Below are 25,105 nucleotides of genomic sequence, written 5' to 3' on the forward strand. Positions count from 1 at the left end.
ACTTTTGAAAACAGAGCAACTCTTATTAGTCAGGGAAGTTGCTTAATTTTTTATTTTTCTATCTGTTTTCAGCTGTTTCTATATGTGACAAATGATGGTTGAACAAATATTTCCTTATTGAGGTTAGACTCTGGTGTAGTTGGATTGCACTTGCAAAATTTTCATGTTTTGTTCATAATGTGTCAAAGCACTTAAAATTATCGTGCAAAACTTTAGCTTGGTTAAGTACATTATACATTATTTAATTTTTGTTTATTACACACTGTGCCATTTGAGTCATACATAATCAAGAACAAAGATTACTGGAGGTTTTATTTTAAAAATATAATTTTTTATTTATTTATTGGGTATATTGTTTATGTATTTAAATGCATTTAGGTGCTCTTAATTGTATTTGGTTAAAATAAACCAACAGTACAAATGACTAGTAATTCATTGTTGTGCTTACTTTATTTTTCTAAGGCAATCAGTTTCCTAAATTCTACTAAATAAACAAGACTCTTTTGTGAAATTATGTTAACTTGGGTAATATTAGTTGGCAATACTTAAAAATGACAACTTACATGTATGTGTTACTTAAAATCAGAACAACTCGAATCAATTGAGTAAATACAGTTGTTTTAAGTACACTTAAATAATAGACATTAAGTAAACATAACTTGAAAATAATAGCTATATTTACTTAACTATTTCCAGGCAACTGGTTTCCTAAATTCCTTTAAGTATGATCAACTTATCAGGTTTTACAATGAATAAATAGACTTTCTAAACATTCATCCAAAGCTGGATTTTTCGTTTTGTTATTTTTTATTTTTTATTTTTTTTTGTCTTTTTTTACATTATGCTATATAGATTGGCTGATACATTTTCTCCACATTTGGGTTTTTTTTTTCATTTATTAAATAAAAAACATTTTATTTAACACTTAATTGCAAGTCATTAAGTACAAGTTCTTATTTACAATGGCAGACTAGCATGCAACTTCTTTCAATTAGTGTTAAAACAGTTGCAAGAATCAATGCAAATCTCCGTAAAGTGATTCTTAAAATTAGAAACTGAAATAAGCGATACCAGTTTTAATGTTTTTTGAAGTGTGTTCCAGCTATGAGCAGCTTCAGATTGAAATGAAGAGGAGCCGTAGGAAATGTATGTTTTTCACTGATTCACTGCTGCTTCAAGCTAAGCTAAATAAGCTAAATACTACTTTTCCAGAACTCATCAGAAGCTGAAATTTTGTTATTTGTTAGATCGTAATTTTTACAATATTTTTTTTATTTTGTCTCATTGCTTGTCCAGTTTTTTGGAGTAGATAGAGCATGTTAAACTCATAAGTGTTTGCCGCATAAATACACTGCTCAAAAAAATAACGGGAACAATTAAACAACACAATGTAACGCCGAGTCATTCACACTTCTGTGAAATCAACCCTCAGTCCATTCAGTTAAGAAGCAACACTGATTGTGAATCAATTTCACCTGCTGTTTTGCAAATGGAACAGACAACAGGTAGAAATGAGAGGCAATTAGCAAGACAACCCCTATAAAGGAGTATTTCTGCAAGTGCTGACCATGGACCATTTCTCTGTTTTCATCCTTTCTGGCTGATGTTTTGGTCACTTTTGCATTTTGTCAGTGCTCTCACCCATAGAGGTAGCATGAGGCAGTGTCTACATTTTGCCAGTACACCAGGAGAGGTAGAGGGGGCCATAGGAGGGAAACAACCCAGCAGCAGGACTGCTACCTCCTCCTTTGTGCAAGGAGGAACGGGAGTAGCAGTGCCAGAGCCCTGCAAAATGAAAGGGTAGTTAATAGTCCACTAAAGGGCTGCAAGGAGGATGGGGTGTTCTCAGGTTCTGAAAATATCAGCCTTTAATGTTGTTAATATAGTCAGGACAGTGGTGCAGCAGGTAGCGTCTCTGTCACACAGCTTCAAGTCCCGCTCTGGGTGACTGTGACTTTGGTGTGTTCTCCCTGTGTCCGCGTGGGTTTCCTCCGGGTGTTCCGGTTTCCTCCCACGGTCCAAAAACATACTTGGTAGGTGGATTGACAACTCAAAAAGTATCCATAGGTATGTGCATGTCTCACCATGTGAAGAACTACTTTCTTCTTAGAGAGCAGCACTGGCCCTTGTTCTGCCAAGCATCTGAGCTCAGAGGGAATTAGGACCCTAACCTATTTGTACTAGCTAGGATACACATTCTGTCTGATTCACTTTTGTGAATCATTCTGTGAAGCGTCTGCTAAATGCTGTAAATGAAGGAATGACACCCCGGCCAAGGTGTGTCCCTGCTTTGTGCTCAGAGATTTTGGGTAGGCACCAGACCCACTGAGACCCTGATTTGGATAAGCGGTTGTAGACAATGTATGAATCAATGAATATTATTTCTACAAATAATAATTAACAACTAAAAAAGTGACAAAATTGCTTACACTGTAGGTTTCTTTAGCTATATTTCGGAAAAGTAACTGCTAACATTTGCACTAGGATATCTCGGACAAAAATGATAGTATGAAACTTTTGATAATAAAACCAGGCTGTAGTAGACAGTAGAAGCATTTAAAGGCTGTTTACCTAAAATTTCAAACATGAAATTATATTTATCCACCTTTCACCACTACACTTATCAAATACTGTGGTGATTTAAGGTATTTCAATTTCTGTTTTACTTGGCTAAAGGTATTCTGTTCAGATTTCAGGTGGCTGCTGGGAGAGACATCTGTTACCAAGAGCTGTAAAATAGCATTCCATTCCAGTGTGCATCCAAACACATCACATGTACAAGTTGGACAGTGCTGTGTATGAATGATTTGATGAGACACTAATAAACTGTATAATACTACTGCTTTTACACACTGTCAATGTGTTCCAGGCAAAGTCGGGTTTGCTGAAGCTCTCATAACGTTCTGAGTAAGAAATCTGACTTGTGAGTGCACTCCAGATGAAATTTCTTATTTGGGACTCAAAAATCCTGGCATCCATGTTTAAATGGACAGCAGCAATACTCCAAAGCACAGCGCACTTAAATAGCCGTAAAAGCAGAATTGACCTCTTAGAAAATGTTTGACAAAACAAGCCACTTCAGTATCTAAATGATTGTGGTTCCACAGTAGCTTATGATAAATAACCTATATCATTTGTGTAATATGGCCATATTGTTTTTAATGATGGTATTACACCACCACATCCACTGGCTGTATTCATGAACTTGTTAGTTCTACAATTAAAGACTGTAGTCCTTCTTCAATAGTCAGGACACCCACAAGATCACCACAGAGCAGATTTTAGTGTTTGTTAGGTGGACTATAGCCAAGCTGACTCAATGACTCTGAGAGGTTAAAAAACTCCAGCAGCACTGCTGTGTCTGATCCACTTGTACCAGCACAACACACACTAACACAACACCACCGCTGCAGCGCTGGGGACGATCCATCACCAAAATCACACCTGTTTTGGTGGTCCTGTGGGGTCCTGACCTTTGAAGCACATGGTTAAAGGGGGCGAGCCACAACATATCAAAACATGGATTACAGTGTGCTCCGGTTGGGTCAGTGGAGATAATAAGATGGACAATGAGTTAAGAGACAAGTAGGTGATAGTAATGTTACGGCTGAACACCGGGACGTGTCCATTCTATGGTCCATTCGTGAGTCCGAACTAAGAGCCAATCGCAGCGTTGGAGGCGAGGTCTGCCCGAAGACGGGTGGGTTATAAACACACTGTAGCTCCGGCGCGCGGAGGCAACGGCAAGTGGGCGGCGCTTCACGCGCTCACCGTGTACGTGAAGGCGTGTTTTAAGAGTCGTGGAGTCCTCAGCGGACGCGCGCGACGTGGGTGAGGGCGAAACCCGTCCGTGGATGCGTTTCTCTCACTCTCTCACTGTTTTCAAGGAGGGGAGCGCGAGGGAGAGATGGGCGTAACGGCTCCCCGGAGAGAAACGATGCCTCTTACCGTCGGGCTAATGTTAACGGTAACGTTTGCTCGTCGTAGCTCGGAGACAGAGTGATGATGATGATGCTCGTGTCGCGGCGATGCGAACCGCACGACGACCAGCCGTCCAGATCCGCGATGATTCAGCAACACGACGCCAGGTTTTAACACCATTCGGGGACAGACGAGTCTTCTTCAAGGCGGATACCACAAATCATCATCGGGTGGGTGGTTGTGTGTTTAGGCGATTTTTTTATTTTTATCTCGTTTATGGGACCTGGTATTAGCCGCATTATTGCCATCAGCTTTTTTTTCGGTAGGAAACGCCGGTGTCCGTTTTGTGTTCTATAGTAGATCGTCGTCTGTGTTTATTATGAACCTGTGCACCTCCCTTTACTCTCTGTAAATCGCCGTGGGATGTCAAGAGCCCCAGTTTCTCAGTCGTACAGAACTGTCCTAACGGTTTACTCCTCTATCGTAGTGGTTTCTAGAAACATAAGCCTGAAGTTGGTTTCCAGGTCCTCAGCCTCCTGTTCGAATATTCCCGTTCCACCTTAAACAGTGCATCACTTCAAAGTAGCCGCTGCATCATTTAAGGTGGAACTGGAAAATTTGAATAAAAAGATAACTTAAACAAGTCTGTAAACACAACATCGAGGCTAGTGAGACTTGTGGTTGACGATATTGGAAAATATAATTGTGCTATATCACAATACTTAAAGATACTGTCACGATACACGATATAATTCACAATATTTTTTACTCAAACAGAATGAACAAAATCACTAGTATTGTCAGTTTAAAAACAGCTGTCAAAAAGCAAAACATTATGATTACTTTAATAATTATTTATCATCTGGTGCTGTATTAGATAAACAGGCCCTGTTTGCTTCTCTTTAATGAATACATGGTTTTGATGACTTTTATAAGTAGGCTACTGGCTATATCTCTAAAAAATGTTTGTTGAGTATTGGTTGTATTTTCTGAAATATGTGTTACAGTATATATCATAGTTTTGATGTCATAGTTGTTTGAATGTTGTCACATTTCCCATTCCTCTTATAAATTCTCCTATGTTGTTTTCCCCCCACAATCAACAGTGTCTGTCTCCTATTTGCTTTGCTGTACTGTGCTGTACTGAGAAGCTCTGTAGACGCAATGCCCTGCAATCTGTCGTTTCTGAAGCGCACAGCCTTCTGGCAATGCAATCCAAAGAGCACAGTCGTAATGCCATTACATAATGATGATCATAACCCTCGGTTCATATTTAGACCCCTATTTCAGTTGAAAATCCACTGATGATGAAAGATGCTTCATGAGGCCTGTTTGGGAATGCTCTCTGTGCATTAAATAAATGTAGCAACAACTACAAGATGGCCAGTATGAGATGTTGCATGTTGCTTTTGCTGTAAAGCTGTGAAATGTTGCACTGCACCTCCTAGCAAATGATAATTTCCCAACTATATGACCAATAATAAATCATAATTAATTATTAGCTGATACTTTATTGTACAAAATTCACAAGTGTTTTTATCAATATCAGATGCTGAGCACATGGTTAGAATGAAGTAAAAAAAAAAAAAAAAAAGAAAAGAATATCAGAGCAGGCAAACAAGACATTTTCATGGACACTGAAAATATGGATGTATGTATGTTAGCCTCGGTGACTCAGCACCGTCACTCGTTTAATGAGTTTGTGGGCCTCTCGCTCGCTGGCTGGCTGTGCTTTGGGGTTTGAGCGTGTGGGTTTGGATGGAGGTGGTAAAGCGACCTGTGACATAGAGGAAGAATTACTCATGTGGCCTGGTTGTAGGCTGTAGTGTTACAGATGCTGTAGACAAGCTCTGACACTCAGTCTTTTAAGACCTGCGTTGCTGATTTGATATTTCATCATAATCTTCTTTAGCAGATCACGAAAGGGATTTGAACCTACAGCCTTGTGGTTATGAGGCAATTTGCCTTTAATTTACCAGCTGCTTCTCACCAGATTTCCTTTAATACGATTTGTGGATGCAAAAGAACATTCTGGAAGGCGAGTGTGAACTCTTACCCTTTGTCCCAGTTTTTGCCCTAAGTCCTAATTCCTTCCTGAGAGTTTGCACTTTGATAGTGTTTGTCAGAATAAAAGGGCCTGAGGTTTCTAGTGTTCGAGGGGTCGGAGCATTAATTACAGAATGGGACACTCATGCCCTTCACGTGTTTACATCACTACAGCTTAAACGAGCAACACTGCAGCTTGCAGCCAAACTGGCCTTAACTTTACAGTTTGATATTAGATGCTAAACCATAAATATGCTTTAAGTGTTGGAGATAATGTACTATAATATCTTAAAATGCGACACGGTGGCGCAGCAGGTAGTATAGCTGTCAGACAGCTCCAGGGACCTAGAGGTTGTGGGTTAAAGTCCCACTCCGGGTGACTTTCTGTGAGGAGATTGGTGTGTTCTCCTTGTGTCCGTGTGGGTTTCCTCCCACAGTCAAAAACACACTCTGGTAGGTGGATTGGTGACTCAAAAGTGTCCAGAAGGTAGGTGTGTGTGTGTATGTGTGTGTGTGTGTGTGTGTGTGTGTGTGTGTGTGTGTGTGTGTGAAGTTCTGTCACCCTGTGAACCGTCACCCTGAATTAGATAAGCGGTTACAGACAATAAATGAATGATTGAATGAATATCTGAGCTTTTACCTTTCCCCTCTTTTACAAAACAGAAAAACATATTGTCTCTCCCAATAATCCTTACCCACACACTGAACACACCTGTTAATGCCTTTCTGATGAGTTCAGCACAGATGTTCTATATAATTTTCATGACAATATCCATGTTATTAAAGCCACCACACCACATGTTGCGTGGATCAGTACAATTTTAATTAATTGATTCATTGTCTGTAATCACGGTAACATTCGTTGTCTGGGTCTTGAGCCTTCCTGGAATCACTGGGTGGGAACACCCTGGAGGCGACACACACTCACACACACACATATGGACACTTTTGAGTCGCCAATCCACCTACCAACGTGTTTTTGGACGGTGGAAGGAAACTGGAGCACTCGCAGGAAACCCCCACAGACACAGGGAGAACACACTAAACTTTTCACAGACAGTCCTGGAGCGGTGTGACTACGTCACTACCTACTGCCCGATCAGTACATTTAATAAACAAACATGTGACCTTCATAGAGCACCATTTATCGATCAGATTTTGTCATAGAAATGTAAATATTTTTGCATAAATGACTGGTTGCCAGCAGTGTTCTGTTTCTTTATCAAATGTATATTACTCCTAGTTGATAAAATGTAATGGAGCTTGCGTTTCTCCATTTGCTGAGGTGTCTTGTTATTGGTTTCAGCAATGAACGTTACAGGCTTGCAATGCATCTTGGGTAATTCCCTTCCTGAATGTGTCGTCTGATGTAGACCTATGAGTGGGAGGTACATTAAGTGTGCATAGGGAGGGTGGAGGAAAATAAAAGAACTGCAACACCCTAAATCCTTCCACATTTAGGTGGGCACACACAAACAAGGGGCGTGTGCCAATTAACAGAAGCTTTTTGGTCAAATTTGCTACCTGTAGAGTAGAGTATTTGGGTATGTCTGATTACAAAAAGGACATGTTAACTCTGTAAAAGCCTGAGCGGTACATTAAATATGGTTATCTACAGCTTAATGTGAAGGTTCAATTATCACAGAACAGACACAAATTGAATGTACACTTATGTACCTAAATTTATGGTTTTGGTGTTGTTTTGTTTGTGTTGTTGCTGGATTTGACCAGAGTGAGGTCAGGCTATAAAATTAAAGTAATCATTATTCATATAGCACTAGGGCTGTGCCATAATCATACAATTTGCAATAATATAGTCATAATTTTTAATTGGATACAAAATATCTGATGTACAATAAACCATGGTGTTATGTTACAAATGAAAGAAGCCTTTAATATAATCACTATATATTAAATATGTTTAATTTAATATAATTAATATTAATATAACAATATATTTTGTTTCAATGGTCAATTCATGAATTTCATAAAAAAAATTTTCAGCATTTTGTCATATTTCCAAAAATATTGTAATCACCAAAATACCCTGAAATATACTCATTCATGTACAGTCCCTTTAATATCACACTAACACGCTGTAGTCAGGTGACTCTACCCCATCCAATCTGCCACAAGGAGAACCTAAACATGGAGGGTGACTGAGTGACTCTAGCAGCTCGTACAAAAGAAAAACAACAACAAAATAAAACTTAATTAATCCAAACTGAGGTAAAATGTTCAATTAATCGTGATATTGATTTGCACTCATATCGCCCAGCACTAGTAGGAATGATATCTGCCTGCAGCACTAATAATGTTCAAATAGTAAGCCTCAACAGTCAAGCTTCTAAAAAACCTTGTCTATGATAGGTGTAATAAATGTAATATCAATATAATATACATAACACTCAACCTGTTTAACATTTCTATTATGTGGAACTACTGGGGTACACACACCGTACAAAAAAAACATGTTGGTAGGTGGATTGGCTATGCAAAATTGCATAAAGCAAAAGTGTAAATGTGAGTGTATAATACCCTGTGATGGTGCCCTCTGAGGTGTGTTTCTACCTTGAGTTTAATGATTCTTAGTAGGAATTAGGAACAGGAATTAATGACCTTTCTTTAACTAGTGATAACCAGGTACAGGTCTATCTGTGATCAAATATTGGTTTGAAATATTGGTTAAACTGAATCATTCTCTTATACGCCAAGACCAATATGAGTCCAACATCACTGTTTGTCCCTAATTTTAATGCTTGTTAAAATGAATTTATGGGAAACATTAATGGCAATGTTGTATGCATGGTCACCAGAATATCATAGGTCGGTTAGATGGCCAGCACATAAAGCAGTGTGTGTGTGTGTGCTGTGTAATGTATATCCCTTATCTAAGTCTTCTTATGGCCATTGTTGTATTACAGAAATGTAACATTCCTCTATGTGTGAGAGTATTGGTGGGTGATTATGGCATTGGTGTAACACCATGTTACTTGAAGTCATTTTTTGCTTTGATTTGTTTTTTGTTTGTTTTCTGAGGTTTTCTAATGAGTTTATATGGACAGTTTGTAGAAACCTCTTATAATGAGTGATTTCTACTACTTTAAGCTGTACCATTTGCAGACAGCCATATTCAACTCTACACAGACAGCTTGTATGATTTCCAGAGAAAAGCATTCCCTATATAATAGGATGCTGTGGGGCAGATGTTAGCTAAAGGGATATAAAGCTGTGAGCCACGGGCAGTGGTGCAGTGGAACTATGTTCTGTGGCATGATGGGTCTGTATCCAATACCTTTCAAATGTCTTAGAGTGGCACTTATGGTGGAGAAATTACCATTCAGCATCAGTACATGACCTCACTGATGTTTGTATTTGAATGGGTTCAAATCATTATAACAATGCCAGTACTGAATCTAAAGTGTTACTGCAACAAAGGGCTTACTGCCTATTAATGCCCTTAATTTCAGAAAAAACAGTATGTTAGCAGGTATCTAGACACTTGTGGTTGTATAGTACACTTATGAAAATGTAGTTTTTAGTTGTTGTGTTTTCTGTAATAGATTTAAATCTGCCTCAATGTGAAGATTAAGGAAAAATGTTTCCTCCTATTGTGAGGTTATTTATTAATATTCAGCTGCATCAGATTGTCCACCCTAATGAGCTGTACCTATTCTTTCTTTGTCTCACTTTATCTGTGATGGTGGCACCAAATAAAGGATACCTTCCATCCAGACAGGAGCAGTGAGGTCAGACAGCAGTGTAAGGACAAATACTCAATCATCAGAGCACCCAGAATACTCTGCAAACCATCTTCAAATGGAGCAAAAGACATCATTACAGCATTTAAACAAACTACTGCTTTTTTACCAACACCTAGCACATCAGTATTGCTTGTACAATATATCATATATAATATGTCATCTTTGGAATACTGGCCTTTGCCAAAGAGTACAGAACACTGCAATATGCAAATTAGCCCCTTAACCAGTTTCCAACTAAACAGTTTTCCTGTGTGTTGTAAGCACCCTAGCCATCCAGACAAGCAATGTCTGTGTATTTCTCTTCCTTCTGTCCAACCCCACCCCCACCCTGAGGAAATTACAGGCTGAATTATGTAATGTTATCCACCTCCATTCCCTGGTCATTTTTTATCCTGTCCAGAAACACACCTCTGTGCTTTCTCCAGGCAGGTCAGATACAGATTGTTCACCAGTGCATCCTGCCAGGTTTAGTTTCCCAAATTAGGTATCAGAGAATCTCCCCAAATCAATAAAAACACTCTGATTTTCAAAACAAATGAACATAGATAACATTTTACAGACCTCGTCATATTGAACTAAACTGAACAGTCATTATACTGAAACCTAGTGAAGGAGGTATTAGAGATTCCGTATTAAACTAGTTTTAAACATGGCCACCCCATGTGGATGACCCACTGCACAGAGAACACTCTGGTTCATTCAGGGAATACAAAGCCACTTGAGGCTTCAGATTCTGTTAGATGTGTTTTATGAAAACAAAGTAAAAATAAAAAAGAAACACTTTCCCCACAGTTCCAGAGTCTTGGGGTCCTGGGTTCTGTCCCTGCCTCGGGTCACTATTGGTGCTTTTCCACTGCATGGTATCTACTTGGCTTTGCTTTTTTATGATTGCTTTACCACTAGGCAAATCATATGAGGAGTTTGGTGTGTTCTTGCTGTGTCTGTGTGGGTTACCTCCAGGGTGCTCCAGTTGGTAGGTGGATTGGGTGAAACTGTCCACAGGTGTGAGAGTGTGAGTGACTGGGTGAGTGTACAAAATTGTTCATAGGTGTGTATGAGTGAGTGACTGGGTGATTTCAGGTAGCCCCTAGACACACCAAAAAACCCTGATCAGAATAACGTGGATACAGAATTTAAATTAATACATAAATGAATGAATGAATAAATTCCATAAACACGGTTTGGTGCTTTTGCCTGTAGTTTACAATATGGAGCAACAAGGCAGAAGTGTTTTTCCCCCTTTGCTAAGGCTGAACAGACACGTTCCAGGCATTCAAACACTGTAAATACAGTGACATTTCCCAGACATGGACTGTATAAACACAGCTCCACAAGCACCACTATTAGGAACACTTCACAAACACCCTGAGCAAACGTCTTTCAGACTCTGTTATGTGCATAGCATTACCATTCCAAATAGTGGACTATTGTAAGTGTAATGTGAGGTGTAATTTAGATAAGGCAAACATGGCTGAAGATAATGATAAGGTTTGAGTCACAACACCTCCGTTAAGGGCCATCATGCTGCTGGGGCTGTGGTAGCTGTGTTCAAAGCATGAAATCTGCAGTACACAGACAAGCGTGAGCTCTGCTGGACTAATGGTCTGCTGAGGACAGCATACAGATTATGAAGAATTAAGTTTGGTTGAGATCAGACTGGAGTAGGCTTCATAAGTTATTCTTGAGATCATTTCCGTGTATGTGTATATTTAGCACCCCCTTCATCTGTTTCTTGATAAATGAGGCAGATTCTCTCTCTCTCTTGCTCGTTCTCGCTCCCACACATCCACACACACACACAATCACTCACCACACTGCAGAGGCAGCAGAGAGGATTGTGGGAGTGAGTTGAGATAGAAAGGAATGGGATGGGCTTTTTGGTGGAGAGCAGTTAACAGAGAAGAGATATAAATGGAGAACATGGAAGAGGAAGAAAAGATGAGAAAAAGGTGGGGAAATTGGTGTAGAGAAGACTAGATCAGTGGAGAGAGAGGAAGGAGAATGGAGGACAGATGGTGTCTAGGCTGAGGGGGTTGTTGTTGTTAAGAAAGGCAAAAGAAGCCAAAGCGTTATTGATAATGTGCCCAGTAATGTGCAGAGCCCTGGTTCAGTGCTGTTCCTCTCAGTTCCAACCGTCGTCCTGCTGCTGCTGGTCCTCCTAATGTCTTCCTCTGTTCTTCCCTCACTGCTCCTTCTGTGTTCCTCTCATCACCTCCTCACATTACTCACCTTTATTTATTCTCTACAGCCTTTAACATTCATCTCTCTCTCTTGCTCTTTCTCTCGCTCTCTCTCTGTCTCTCTCTCTCTCTCTGTTCAATTCAGTTCAGATTGGATTTAATTGTATGACATTTCAGTAACAATATTGCCAAACCACATAAACATTAAAAGTGAACATGTTTGTGTGTGTGTATGTGTTGAGGGAGGAGAAATAAATAATAATATTAATTATAATAAATAAATAAATAGCAGTCAATACTGATTAATCTTTCTGTTTTTCTGTTAGTAGTTGCTTGCTTTATTTTGCTCTCCATTTTTTATCTTCTTTGTCTCTTCCCTCCCTGTTTTCTTTTTCTTTTTCTAAAGTCTCTTTTTATGTATTATGTCTCTGTCTCTAATTTTCTCATACTGTCTCCTTTGTCTCATTGTCTTTCTCTCTCTCTCTCTCTCTCTCTCTCTCTCTCTCTCTCTCTCTCTCTCTCAAACATACACACTCTCTCTCCTCCCCCAGGTTGTGACAGTGGGTTGATTAGAAACTGCATGGCACAGAGCAGGCAATCCATCACCCTGCCAGACCCTGCGCAGGCGTACATACAACCTCCACACACGTACACACACACACACACACACACAGTATATTTCAGCTTGTGTCTTGATGTAGCCTTCAGCACTCTGCTGTGCAGAGTGTTTTCATTTCACCTTTACATGCCTTTCTCTCCATCCCTGCCTCTGTCCTCCATCCCTCCGTCACCTGCACCAACATGCTACTGCTATTTTTATCTCTCTCTCTCTCTCTCTCTCTGGCCCCTCCCCTCTCCTCTGTCCACTGATCCCTCCCCTCACAGCCACACACCCCGAGTACAGAACAGCACTGGGTTTATCCGTGCTGTTCATCATCTCGAAGCCTGGGAATTGTCCTTGGAGCAGGACACATGAAGCCATCATATTTTCAAGTGGATGCTTGTTATATGTTGCATATATTTGAATCGTCATATATTACTGTGAATTATTACTGTGAAGTATTTTAGATGTCATATAGGAGTAAAACCATACGGCTGCATATGAGCATGTAATGAAGGCTTATTTTAATGTCAGTTTGGATGATTAAAAATACAGTGCCTCATCAGGACATTATTTTTAAGTTCTGCTGTCCTCATCCAGGAGATCCAAGGATGTGTAAGAGCCCTGAGATGTAGGACATCATGACTTGCAAGTGGACGTTGACTAGGACTATGAAATTATAGTCACTGTAGAATATAATATAGTTGCCGTCAAAACAAAGCAAAATGGACACAGCTGAATCACTCTCAATTTTAACATTTTGAATGGTTTCTGTTGGTAAAAACACTTATTTTAACACAGTGTAAACAGAAACCAGTGTATTCCATATTCCATGTGATGTAGAGAAATGAAAATTGGGGGAAAATGGAGATGAGTTAGTATTGGACAAAATATAATATCCATTCAAACAGAGCACATTTTCACTGAGTCACAATTGCATCTCAATATCATGATGCCATGACGTACTGTTACGTGCCTAGTATATGTTTGATAAGTCAAGTACATTATGAAACATAGGGTTCCTGTTGCTCTTTAATGTATGGGATTATGGGACTGTGAAGATGATGTTCTCTGGTTAATTTGACAGTGTGTGTTGAGGCTTGGAAATGGCATTTATTTGAACCATTTATTTGAAATGAGAGTCTGCCCCGGCGGTGGAGAGTGTTGGACAGGTAGGTTGTTGCTATCTTAGGATTCGTCAAGTCTCCTGCTCCAGACAGATTGTCAATTGAGGGTTTAGCTGGTTATTAGCTTCAAAGCATTGCAGAAATCCAGTTTCAAGAAATTACATGTTACAGTTGGTCTGTGATACCACTGTTATCTTCTCTCATAATCCAGAAAGCAGGCAGCAAACATGCGCTGTCTCTCTTTAAAACCTACCATGCAATCCTATGCAAATGCAAATGTGTTGTCATGATTGGCTTAACTAATGTAACACTTTCTCTCTTGCTCTATCTCTTACATTCTCAGCTGTGAGCACGGTTCGTGGTTGTTGGACATGGTTTTAGAAGGGAGCTCCGAAGCCCTGTGTCCCCCGCCCTCCCTGGAGCTGCGTCCATCATGCAACAAGAACCAGCCGTCCCCTCCTCTAGGCTCGAGCTCTCAGCCTCATGATGCCCTCTTCCCTGGGGATAAAGAGCCCATCAAATATGGAGAATTGATCGTGCTGGGGTAAGAGCTGGCTTATAAAACAGCAGTGGTATTTGCTCTATTGTTATAAAGAATTACAAATGCTAGACTCGCTTAAAATGACCAGACATTGTTTTTATCAGCTAAAGTAACATAAATGTTTATGAAAGTGATTATTATTATGAAGCAGTTAGGAAGCCCTTTATGTTTCACAGAGGTGGCCATGTTAAATGGTCGTACAGAATCTCTGGTACATCTGGGCCACTATAAGTGAAGAATAAGCCATAAAGTGAAGAATAAATGGAGGAAATGTCTGGCTGCTCCTTTAGTTAAGCCAGTCAGTCCAAACGTTTAGATTTTATTTTACCTGGTAAGCGCTGCACTGCATTTATTTAAGCAGTAGAACCCAAGAGGGATTGTGTTGTTATGAGCTGAAGTAGAGTAGATCATCTGTGTCATGATGTTACTCATAGAAACACACAACCTCAAATATTCCATTAACAACAGCAAATACAACATAAAGAAAATGTAAGCAATTCAAACACTGAATGTTGTATTATACATACTTTCATAGCAACAGTTCTTGTTTGATTCGTGCTGTTCTGTCCATTTTTGTTTCGTTTTAAGAATCTGACCAAATGAGCTGCAAGTCAAATATTAGAATTTGTAAATATATTTAGTTTCTGTATTTGTATGTATTAAAATAGAAAAATAATATCTATAATCTGCAGTGTATAGTCAGCTTTTTCAAACCATTCAGAGGTTATTCTGATCAAATGCTCTGCCAATAACAGTTGTGTGTGTTCTGTAAATCCTAATTGCATTTTTCAAACTTAGTGTGACAAATCATTTCCTTACAGATGCAACAAAAACAAACACCCTTAAAAATAAAGATGATGCCATAGAACAGGAAAAACCCTATTTAAGGAGATCTACATTGTTGCAGGATTTAGCTTCAACCACATAATTCCACTCCTGAGCCAGCTAAATATATCCTTGATTTGCTGAATCAGGAATAATTTTAGAAAAGCGAGAAGTAGCATTTTAAAAATGAGTAACAATTCAACTAGCTTTAAAAAAGTACATCTCCAGGAAATTTTGATTACTGCCGTTTGCTACAAACGCTATAGACGGATCTTAAAGGACCACAATGGTTTTTATTTGATAAGGCAAGAATGCAGCCAATGAAGCCAAAGCCAAAGTTATATTATAGGACTACTGTCAGTTCAACTCTACCCAGAGTAGATTAGCATTCAGTCTGAAGCACTAGATTTCAAAGGCGTACTGTTCATTTAGTTAAAACCCCGTATCTCTGTAACACCACGCCCACACTGCCAAGGATTCTGGTGAAGGAACGAGTTGAGAAGGAGTTCAAGGGTAAAATTGCCCTCAAATAAATATGACTCCAGTGATGATCCTTTCTTTTGGATGAATGAACGCGACATCATTCAGGTCGCTTGGCTCCACTGGTGCCACACAGATACAGCTGGTGCTTTGACTTATCTTTAGATTTCAGCTGTGGATGTAAAACACCTCGTTTGACTGCCGACAAAGACGTCATTCAAATCCCCACAGCCGCCAAGCTGAGCATGGTAATGAACGGCTCTCAGAGAGAGACGAGACAGAGAGGCATTTTTACCACTGACAGATAGTAAAGGAAAGGGAGGAAGGGAGGGAAGGAGAAAGAGAGGGACCTTTTAACCCTTTTCCCATCAATATGAGGAGAGAGAGAGAGTAGAGGCAGAAAGAGACAGAGCTCATTTACTGAACGAGCTATTGACCTGTACATTGACAGTTTCTAAGACTGGCTCCGTCTTCAAAGAGAGCCTTTTAAAGCATCTCATCAGCCATTTTATTAACTCTACATGACTCTTACTCGTGTATTGACAAAAGCAGAATGATATCCTAGTGTTTAATTACTTTGTAGTGATTAGTTCATACAATGTATTGAACCTCTACCTTAAGGATTGTTTTCTAATCATGGTAATGCCAGCCTATGGTAAGCAGAAACATGTAAAGATGGTTAGCTAATCCTACACTATTCACCACCATGTAGATCTTATGAGCTAGCAGTGTATAGCTCACTGCTGCGGTCTTGTTGTACACAGGCATAATGGGTCGCTAGCTAGCGGGGATAAAGGACGCAGAAGGAGTCGGCTAGCACTTTACAAGAGACCCAAAGCCAATGGCGTCAAACCCGATGTCATCCATAATGTCTCAACACCTCTGGTGTCAAAGGTGAGCACTACGACCTAGAGAACATCAATAAAAAACCTAGTGTCTCACCAATGCTGCTGTTTGCCTGCTATAGTATTCTGCAATCCCTAATTTTCATGTGATGTCATGTTTTAATAGGATCGCCCCAGGAAAATTCTAGAACCAAATGTCATGTAAGATGACAGTCATTTGAGGAATGTCAAATGTGGATTAAACAGAGTCAGATGATATACATTGTATATGCCAAATGTTTGTGGACATCTGCTCATTCAATATTTCTTGTAAAATCAGGGGGATTTCAGTGCACTTTTTGGCTCAAGTCAGCAAAGCTGTACACTTTGCTCTTTCACAGTATTTCTGATGTGCAGGGTTCCTGTACTGTACTGAATGATGAGCTTGCCTCGCATTTCATAATCAGAGTGAGCACACACAACATGTCATGTCATTCAGGCTGATTACTTTCATGCAGAGTGAGCAGATGATTCAGCTTTTGCTGTACACGACCGACCATTCAAATATACAGTTAGAGCGGTCATCCAAGCATATGATTTCAGAAACATTAGTTTATGCCTTGCTTAAAGGGAGGGATTGTACAGATTATATAGGGATATCACCAAATTGGAGCTGTGGCAGGGAGTCTATCTAAAATTAAAATGTGGTGTTAGTGGTTGTGCAGTATTCTACTGTGCTAAACCATATACAACCAGCTTCATCCGTTTGACAGAATATACAATCTGATATTATTTTATTGCTTTTGTTCAGCCGTTATTTGTTCAAATGCACCATACAGCCACTGGAAATTCCAGTGGTGTCAACCAGTCCTTAACACTTTGTAGACATGGCTCCATAGGCTACAACTAGGTATTTATTTTCTTAGACTTTAATCTTTGTGACACTGCTGTACTGTGCCAGTAGGCATTTTTACAACCATTGTAGTACGTTTTTTTTTTTTTTGTTTGTTTGTTTTAATTTGGCTGAAGTGCCTCTTTAAAATTATGCAGAGATATAAGGTCTCTATAGGATAGCAATGTTATAGTGTTACAAACCAGAAACAAACACTTTTTCTTGAAACAATTTGGTAGTTTGAAATCCAGGATTCCAAACTGGCTCACACGAGACCTTCACTTTATTTTTTTATTATTATTATTTTATTTAGTAACAGCCAGCTTCAGAACTTGTAACCTGCTGTTCCCTGCAGCCCAGTGGATCTGCCCTCTTGACTCGCCTACTAAATGCTACGAGTGGAGAGCCATTACATAACATTGCAGTGCACATTGCATAAGATTAGGGATCTTGAAAAACACCTCCATCTTCCACGTGCTGGTGTAAGGGGAATAAAATAGCTAACAAAGAATGAAAGTCTGACTGAGTAATGTTTGTGTGTGTGCGTTTCTACACATGTGTTTCCAGGCCCTGAGCAACAAGAGCCAGCACAGCATCTCCTACACACTGTCAAGGAGTCATTCTGTTATAGTGGAGTACACACATGACCCAAACACAGACATGTTCCAGGTGAATGATATTTTCTTCAGAAAGCAGTACAGCTCATAAATATCTAACTTTAGAACAATTTAGGAATGTTTCATTTTTAAGAGTGCATATACTACACAACTGCGACCCTGAAATGGAGAAGCGGAAAAGAAAATTTATGTATGTCTGTATATACTACACATTCACTGAGGTGTAAAAGTCAAAGATACAGGCAAATAAAAACTGCCGTTTTCCCCTCAAAGAGATATCTACAATAATTTGTTTGTGAGGGGAAACAAGAGCTTAAAACAGAATTTCCAAAACGGGAGTTGATAACAGAACAATAACTATGAAAGGTATAAAGACCTGATATACCACAAACATTTTCTTGATCAGAGGACTTTTATCTTTGAGATAAATAATACTTTCCAACCTTTCACTGTGAGCAGACAACACTTTAGGTCTGAAAGGGTATGGATTCATCAAGAAGCTGTTATAAAGGGACAGAAAAAAAAAAAATAAATATATATATATATATATATATATATATATATATATATATATATATATATATATATATATATATATATATACTGACCACATTAGAGCCCAGAGCTCAACACCACTGAATGTGTTTGGGATGTCTCAGTTTTGAAAAGCAGAAAATCCAACCAATGTGTGGAAAATGTAAATTGTGGAGAGACTCAATACTGGAAAATATAAAATTATTTTTGAGGCTTCTTTGTTAGTTTCTGTTAAGTAAGTCTTCTGTTGTTTTTGCTGATGCAGAAAAATGAATAATTTATTCCCTGATGTCTGACTGGGAAATGAAACAAATGAAAGATGGTTACCGGCTTAATCACATTACTGTATAGGGTTTTACCTCTTTGTGTTTGACATCACAGATTGGCCGTTCCACAGAGAGCATGATTGACTTTGTGGTCACGGACACAGCAGGCAGTGGTGGTGGTGGTAGCAGCGGTGGAGGACAAGGACAGGGTCAGGGTGGTGCAGGAGGAGACGGGGGTCAGTCAGCTCAGAGCACAATTTCCCGCTATGCCTGCCGCATCATGTGTGAGCGCAGTGCCCCCTACACGGCCCGGATCTATGCTGCCGGCTTTGACTCCTCCAAAAACATCTTCCTTGGGGTGAGTCACTGCACTTATGCTGACGTAGCCTACATGGAGTAGAAATATGAAGCAATAATATCAGCTGTGTTTACCTTTGAATAATAGGGCTTGGTCTGCAGTTTGCCAGTTTGATCTGCTGTTTTTTTAAACAGTGATTCATTGGAATTGTTGACAATGGAGCAGTTGTGGAGTTTTGAACAGCTCCCAACCACTCAGCCAACAAAAGCAGTTTTTCGGAGAGTTTGGCTCTGCGCTTTGGATTCGAGTTTATTTCTGTTCACTGCTATCCATGGCTCTCTTTAGATTGATTAGATCTTGCAAAAAAATATTTGGCAAATTTAAAGAAATACTATCAAATTTACCTCCAATTTACAGCTTTAAAATAATTGTGATGCTTCACTGACCTGCAATAGGGAAAAGAGAGCTTCTGTTGCTGCTACTCTGGGCTCAGCACTGCAGAAACTGCACTATGTAAGGTAGGCAGGAAACAGCCCACTTTCTCATTCCTCTTAATTTTAGTAGAGTGCTGTAAAAGTGGGTCTCAATCCCTAACTGTAAGGTGAGCCCAAAAGCAAAGATACCAAATCCTATCTAGCGTTCTTTTAATTTCCGGGATAGTAATTTGACTAGGGGTACTCAAATTTTGTAAATGCCTCTGTAGTCCCTAGTAACAATAGATATATTTAAGAAACTATTTCATAAACAAATAACTCACTAAAAATATTAACATAAATGATAACACTACAGGGGCGGCATGGTGCCTCAGCAGGTAGTGTCACAGTCACACAGCTCCAGGGACCTGGAGGTTGTGGGTTCTAGTCCCACTCCGGGTGACTGTCCCACTCCGGGTGAGAGTTTGGTGTGTTCTCCCTGAATCCGTGTGGGTTTCCTCTGAGTGCTCTGGTTTCCTCCCACGGTCCAAAAACACACGTTAGTAGGTGGATTGGCGACTTAAAAGTGTCTGTAGGTGTGAGTGTGTGTCGCCCTTTGAAGGACTGGCGCCCCCTCCAGGGTGTATTCCTGCCTGGCGCCCAATGATTCTGGGTAGGCTCCAGACCCACCGCAACCCTGAACTCGATGACCAATTACAGACAACGAATGAATGATTCTGAGACAGAGAAAACATCAGTATGACGTGTATGAGTTTATATGCTTGACAACTTTGAGATCACGTGTTCAGAAATGAGTTTTTAGTGTTAGCTCACACATCTAGCCTACTTTCGTGCATTGGTGGCATTTGATAACATGCAGTATTTCACACAACTTAAGGAAGCCATATGTTAAGACTGCTATTTAGCTAGAAACTTACACAAGAAGACAAGAGGGAGTACTTTAAATAAATCTCAAGTGTGAAATTAATGGCATACAGTACAGAATATACAGGATGACAGTAAGAACCACACAGAGGGCATGAGTAGGGTGTGTATTTTGTAGTGAACAGTCATATGTGTACACAAAACACAAAGACAGCATTATTTAGTCTTAATCTATGCTTCTTCACTGAGGAATGGGGATGTGTTTATCTTCGTGTTGTTAACACCACTGTGAAGTACCTTATGCACTCGCTAAACTGGTTTGAGTTTCCTGGTGCAAGAAATATGAATAATTCTATAGCGACCAAACTGGTTTCCCTTCGTAGCTCTATGAAGCTAAACTACAGTGACATTTCTCACTGCAGACAGACTCTTCAGGCCAGGTCTGAGACTCAGCACAGGGAGCTGAAATGGTGCTTACTCCTAGAATAACAAACGTTGCTGGCAGAGGACATGGTTATGAGGGATAGAGAACATAGGCTGGTTGATGTAGTGTAGTAGTTAACACTTCTGCATACAAAGGCATAAAGATAAGTACCACACTAAACAAATAGGAGAAAGGCCCACACCTGTAACATAATTAAAACTCTAAGTTTCTGTGGATAAGGGGCCCTTAAAACTACTTTAAATGTAAATGTTACAGAAAGGAGCTTTTGGAGCTGAGACACAGAGGAGTAGTAGAAGTAGTGTAGCCCTCCTTTCGCAAAGACAGCATTTCAGGCCTGGAGCGCAGTCTGAGAGCAGCAGAGTTAAAGCACTGATCGATCAACACATTCATTTCTACCGGAGGTTATTTGAGTTGATTGTTGAGAAGGATCTGTTAAAAGTCAAGACAAAGCAACATTGTGTTTTCAATTTGTTTCAATACGATTTGTTTGTGATCAGTCTTAACACAACATGACAGAGCTCTGTTTTCCTAGGCTTCTTAGATCAGATATTGAGTCAATTACTCCAGATCAGACTATCAAAGCCAGGTGAATGTGCAGAAGGCCCGATGAAGGATGGTAAGAGTTTTGTAGCAATCAGTGAAGCATGTTATGACTTACCACAGCACGAGTCCTGACACACTCTAATGTCCTTGGCACGCGGCGGACTCCCTCTGCCCACTGCCATTCTGTGGAGGTGGGGTGAGAGTGAGAGAATCACAGAGAAGGAAAGAAAAGATAAGGATACTGTACATCACTAAGCATATAAATATTCAGAATAAAAGCATGTATGCTGTATTGCTCCAAGTGGTAGGTGGTAGGTGTTATAGAGCCAGTATCTTAAAATGGAATGACTGTAAAACCTGGCTGTGAATGTTAATCATTTAATTTGTGGTATTCATTGTGTAATGCAGTACTACAGTAATGTACAGTGAAATGACTACACATGTTCAGACCCCATCATTTCATAGTCTGGATTTAATTACTTTGTAATAAATGGCAACAAAGGGACCTTGAAATAATGTTAACATTAAGAAACATGAAACAGTTTTTAAAAACCATCATGTTTGAAACCTTGAGCTTGAAGTGTTTCTGTGTGGTGTATGGTGTAACTGCTGACGCTAATCTTGGATTCGTGTCCTAGGAGCGGGCAGCCAAATGGCGGACATCAGACGGCCTGATGGACGGGCTGACCACCAACGGGGTGTTAGTGATGCACCCTGCGGGCGAGTTTGTGTCCGAGCCGGCTCCGGGGGTGTGGAGGGAGATCTCGGTTTGTGGAAATGTCTTTGCCCTTCGAGAGACACGCTCGGCTCAACAGAGAGGCAAACTGGTGAGGTTTATTATTACATTTGTTTTACAGGCGTCAGCCATTGTACAGCCATCAGCCTTAGCACCTTCTCACATCAAAAAGAATAATAGTAATAAAAAAAGAAGAAATAAGTTCATGGTGTTCCTCTTGCTTTAGTGAGTGTGGAAGAATATAACAAGCAGCCAGTACCATTATTTCAGCCAAAAAAATCCAATGCACCAAGTTTCCAATGCTTCCTCTTTCTTCAAATGTAACACACTGGAGCTTGAAATCTGCTAATGAGTAATTTAGCTTTTAAAATTAAGATATTCATTTAAAGAAAAATCAAGCACTGCTTTTTTCAGCTTTGTTAAATTTTATAGACATCAGAGTCAGAAAACACATGCAACACAAATCTGACAGCGCACTTTTATTTACTTTCCAGTCGAAATGGTCGATAAACTCGTTTTCAGAAGCATAATGAGTCACGTCAGAGCAAACTGACGTGTAGCTTTTGTTCTTGTAGGGAACATTTCTTTCTGCCTTCCTTTTTCTCCAAATTTCAGTCTTAAAAATTGGTTTAATTTTCTGCCACTCATTATCCAACTAATCTGAATTACACATTGAAGGCTTCATATCTTGAAGAAATTAACAGTTGGATATCAATGACGCCTTTGGGAACACAACTGTAAAACAACAAGAGAAATACTCAGAAACCTGAAAGAAACGCTTTTCCACTTCTTTCTTTTCTCCCTTCCTCTCTCTTTCCATTCGTGTCCTAATAGCTTTTAATAAATCTGGTCCAGGTCAGTTAAGAAGCTCATAATCTTGCAGCGTTTTTCCCTTAGTTTGGTTTGTTTTCACACACTGAAATATCTGTGTTTAAGTGCCAGTATTGGGTGTCGGTGTCTGTACAACACTAGTTTGTATATTTACCTCACAAACTATTCTCCAGACAACTGTATCTAATGCTGGTTTTCCCACTCCCGCAGGTGGAGAACGAGTCCAACATGCTGCAGGATGGCTCTCTGATTGACCTGTGCGGGGCCACGCTGCTGTGGAGGACCCCGGCAGGCCTGCGCCGGACCCCCACTCTGAAGCAGCTAGAGTCTCTGAGGCAGGAGCTGAACGCGGCTCGTCCTCAGTGCCCAGTGGGCTTCAACACTCTGGCGTTCCCCAGCCTGGCCCAGCGTGCCACCGTGGACAAGAAGCAGCCTTGGGTCTACATGAACTGTGGCCACGTCCACGGCTACCACAACTGGGGTTTCCGCAAGGAGAAAGGGGCGGGATCTTCAGCAATCGCAGGCGGGGCCGGAGCGGGAGGCACAGCCCCTGCCAGCACGGGGGACAGAGAGTGCCCCATGTGCCGCAGGGTGGGCCCCTATGTGCCCTTGTGGCTGGGCTGTGAAGGTGGTCTTTACCTGGATGCTGGGCCACCAACCCACGCTTTCTGCCCTTGTGGTCACGTGTGCTCAGAAAAGACAGTTCAGGGGTGGAGCCAGATCCCACTGCCACACGGAACACACGCCTTCCACGCCGCCTGCCCTTTCTGCGGCACATGGCTGACTGGAGAACACGGCCACGTCAAACTGATCTTCCAGGGGCCAGTTGACTGAGAGAGAGTCCGCTGCACGCTCCAGAGAATGACTGTGCCACTGAGTGAGAGAGAGAGAGAGGGACTTCCAGACTGAGTTCTCCCTAAATGGAAGAGACTGGTTCCTAATCTCAGTATCAGAGAACCCACACTCTGCACATTTTGATTCACCCTCTACCCAAACAGATGTAACTTATTGAATTCATGGTATTAACATTCTTTTGCTACATTATCAAAGTCTAATTACATATTTATTTAAAGTGTGTAATTGTTCAACTTTACATTAAACTACATTCCATTGGACAGATTTGAAGGAACACTAGGTAAGAGTTAGTATTGTTGCTCCTAGGTTCCCCCTACAGTTGCAGAGTGAAATTCACTTTTACAGCACTGTCCTGAAATCAGGCAGGAAGGGAAGGGAGGAGGGTTGTTTTCTAGCCTACCACCAAAAGATACATAGTGCAGTTTCTGCAGTGCTGAGCCTGGAGTAGAAACAGCAGATAATCCGTTCTTACATCTTAGTGAACCTTCACAATGTTTTTGAAACTGTAATTTTATGGTAGCAATACTAGGTAATATTCCTTTAAGTCTGCAATTTTTTTCCACTTCCTACAAAACCAAAGGTGGTTACTGATCAAACATCTAACAGAACTCCAATTCTTTCTTTCAGTGAGCTACAGGTGAGAAATAATTCATATTGAATTACACCGTGCTTTTTCTATCATGGACTAGAACAGATTTCTAAGTTTACAAGCCCCCGTACGCTGGGTTTCTAAAAAGGGAAATCTAAAAAAAAAAGTGCTGAGTGTGGGTTCCTCAGGATGAAGATTGTGAACTACTGAGACAAAAAGGACAGAAATGTATTGCACTGCACCGTGAGAACCGTGCTAAAAAAACTGAAAAAAAAAAGGACAGAAAAACCGAATGTGCGCTGTGTGTTCAGGATTATGTAAATAAAGATGATGAAATAAAAAGATGAAATGAAGCTGTTTTATTTGAGTTCAGTGCAGACAAACCGTTTACAGTAGTAGTTTCCAACCCTGCTCCTGAAGTAGTGTGCCCTGCGTGTTTATGCGTTTTCCCTGATAGAACACTGTTAATGTATCTCCTTTGTTTTTCTACTGATTCTTTAATTCTGGTAGGGCTTGTAATTTTCACTGTTTTCTGGCAAAATTATGATTGGTTCAGCTGCTAAAATCAGAGATGAGGTTTTTCTTCCTAATTTGATGGCTGTGGACATAGCAAGAGTAATCTCTTCACGTGAACAGCTGTGTGGCAGGATGCAGATACACGCAAATCTGCTGTAAACAAACAGTGAAATTAATATTTTTCAGCGCACTGCACATTTTAGACCAATGTCTGGTGTTGGATATGAAGGTGACCTTGATGTATAATTTTTCTACATGTGTTCATCATGCATCAGCACAATGCTTCTGAACAGATTTATGGTAAACATGCTGCCAATTATTCCATATTGCATCTTCAGTATCTGTTTTAGTGCGTCTGATGACCTGGCAGACGGGG

The 25,105-nt window shown here is 40.3% G+C and overlaps 1 protein-coding gene across 1 annotated transcript; it reads left to right on the top strand.

Annotated features, from left to right (window-relative positions):
• Nucleotides 1-3,783: 3,783 nt before the first annotated feature.
• peli3 (pellino E3 ubiquitin protein ligase family member 3) lies at nt 3,784-24,589 on the top strand. Its single transcript, XM_066681939.1, has 7 exons — nt 3,784-4,151; nt 13,983-14,183; nt 16,250-16,379; nt 17,769-17,870; nt 18,734-18,976; nt 21,841-22,029; nt 22,980-24,589. The coding sequence occupies exons 2-7, from the start codon at nt 14,011-14,013 to the stop codon at nt 23,601-23,603; spliced, it is 1,461 nt and encodes a 486-aa protein (XP_066538036.1). The 5' UTR covers nt 3,784-4,151; nt 13,983-14,010; the 3' UTR covers nt 23,604-24,589.
• The last annotated feature ends 516 nt before the right edge of the window (nt 24,590-25,105 follow it).

The sequence above is a fragment of the Hoplias malabaricus genome, chromosome 9 (genome assembly GCF_029633855.1).
Source record: "Hoplias malabaricus isolate fHopMal1 chromosome 9, fHopMal1.hap1, whole genome shotgun sequence".
NCBI classification, from domain to species: domain Eukaryota; kingdom Metazoa; phylum Chordata; class Actinopteri; order Characiformes; family Erythrinidae; genus Hoplias; species Hoplias malabaricus.

Excerpts from the sequence above, each read along its gene's own strand:
- peli3 (XM_066681939.1), top strand. The coding sequence starts at position 14,011 with ATGGTTTTAGAAGGGAGCTCCGAAGCCCTGTGTCCCCCGCCCTCCCTG. Across the intron at positions 14,184-16,249 it reads GGAGAATTGATCGTGCTGGG|GCATAATGGGTCGCTAGCTA; the intron begins GTAAGAGCTGGC and ends TGTTGTACACAG. Across the intron at positions 18,977-21,840 it reads CCAAAAACATCTTCCTTGGG|GAGCGGGCAGCCAAATGGCG; the intron begins GTGAGTCACTGC and ends TTCGTGTCCTAG.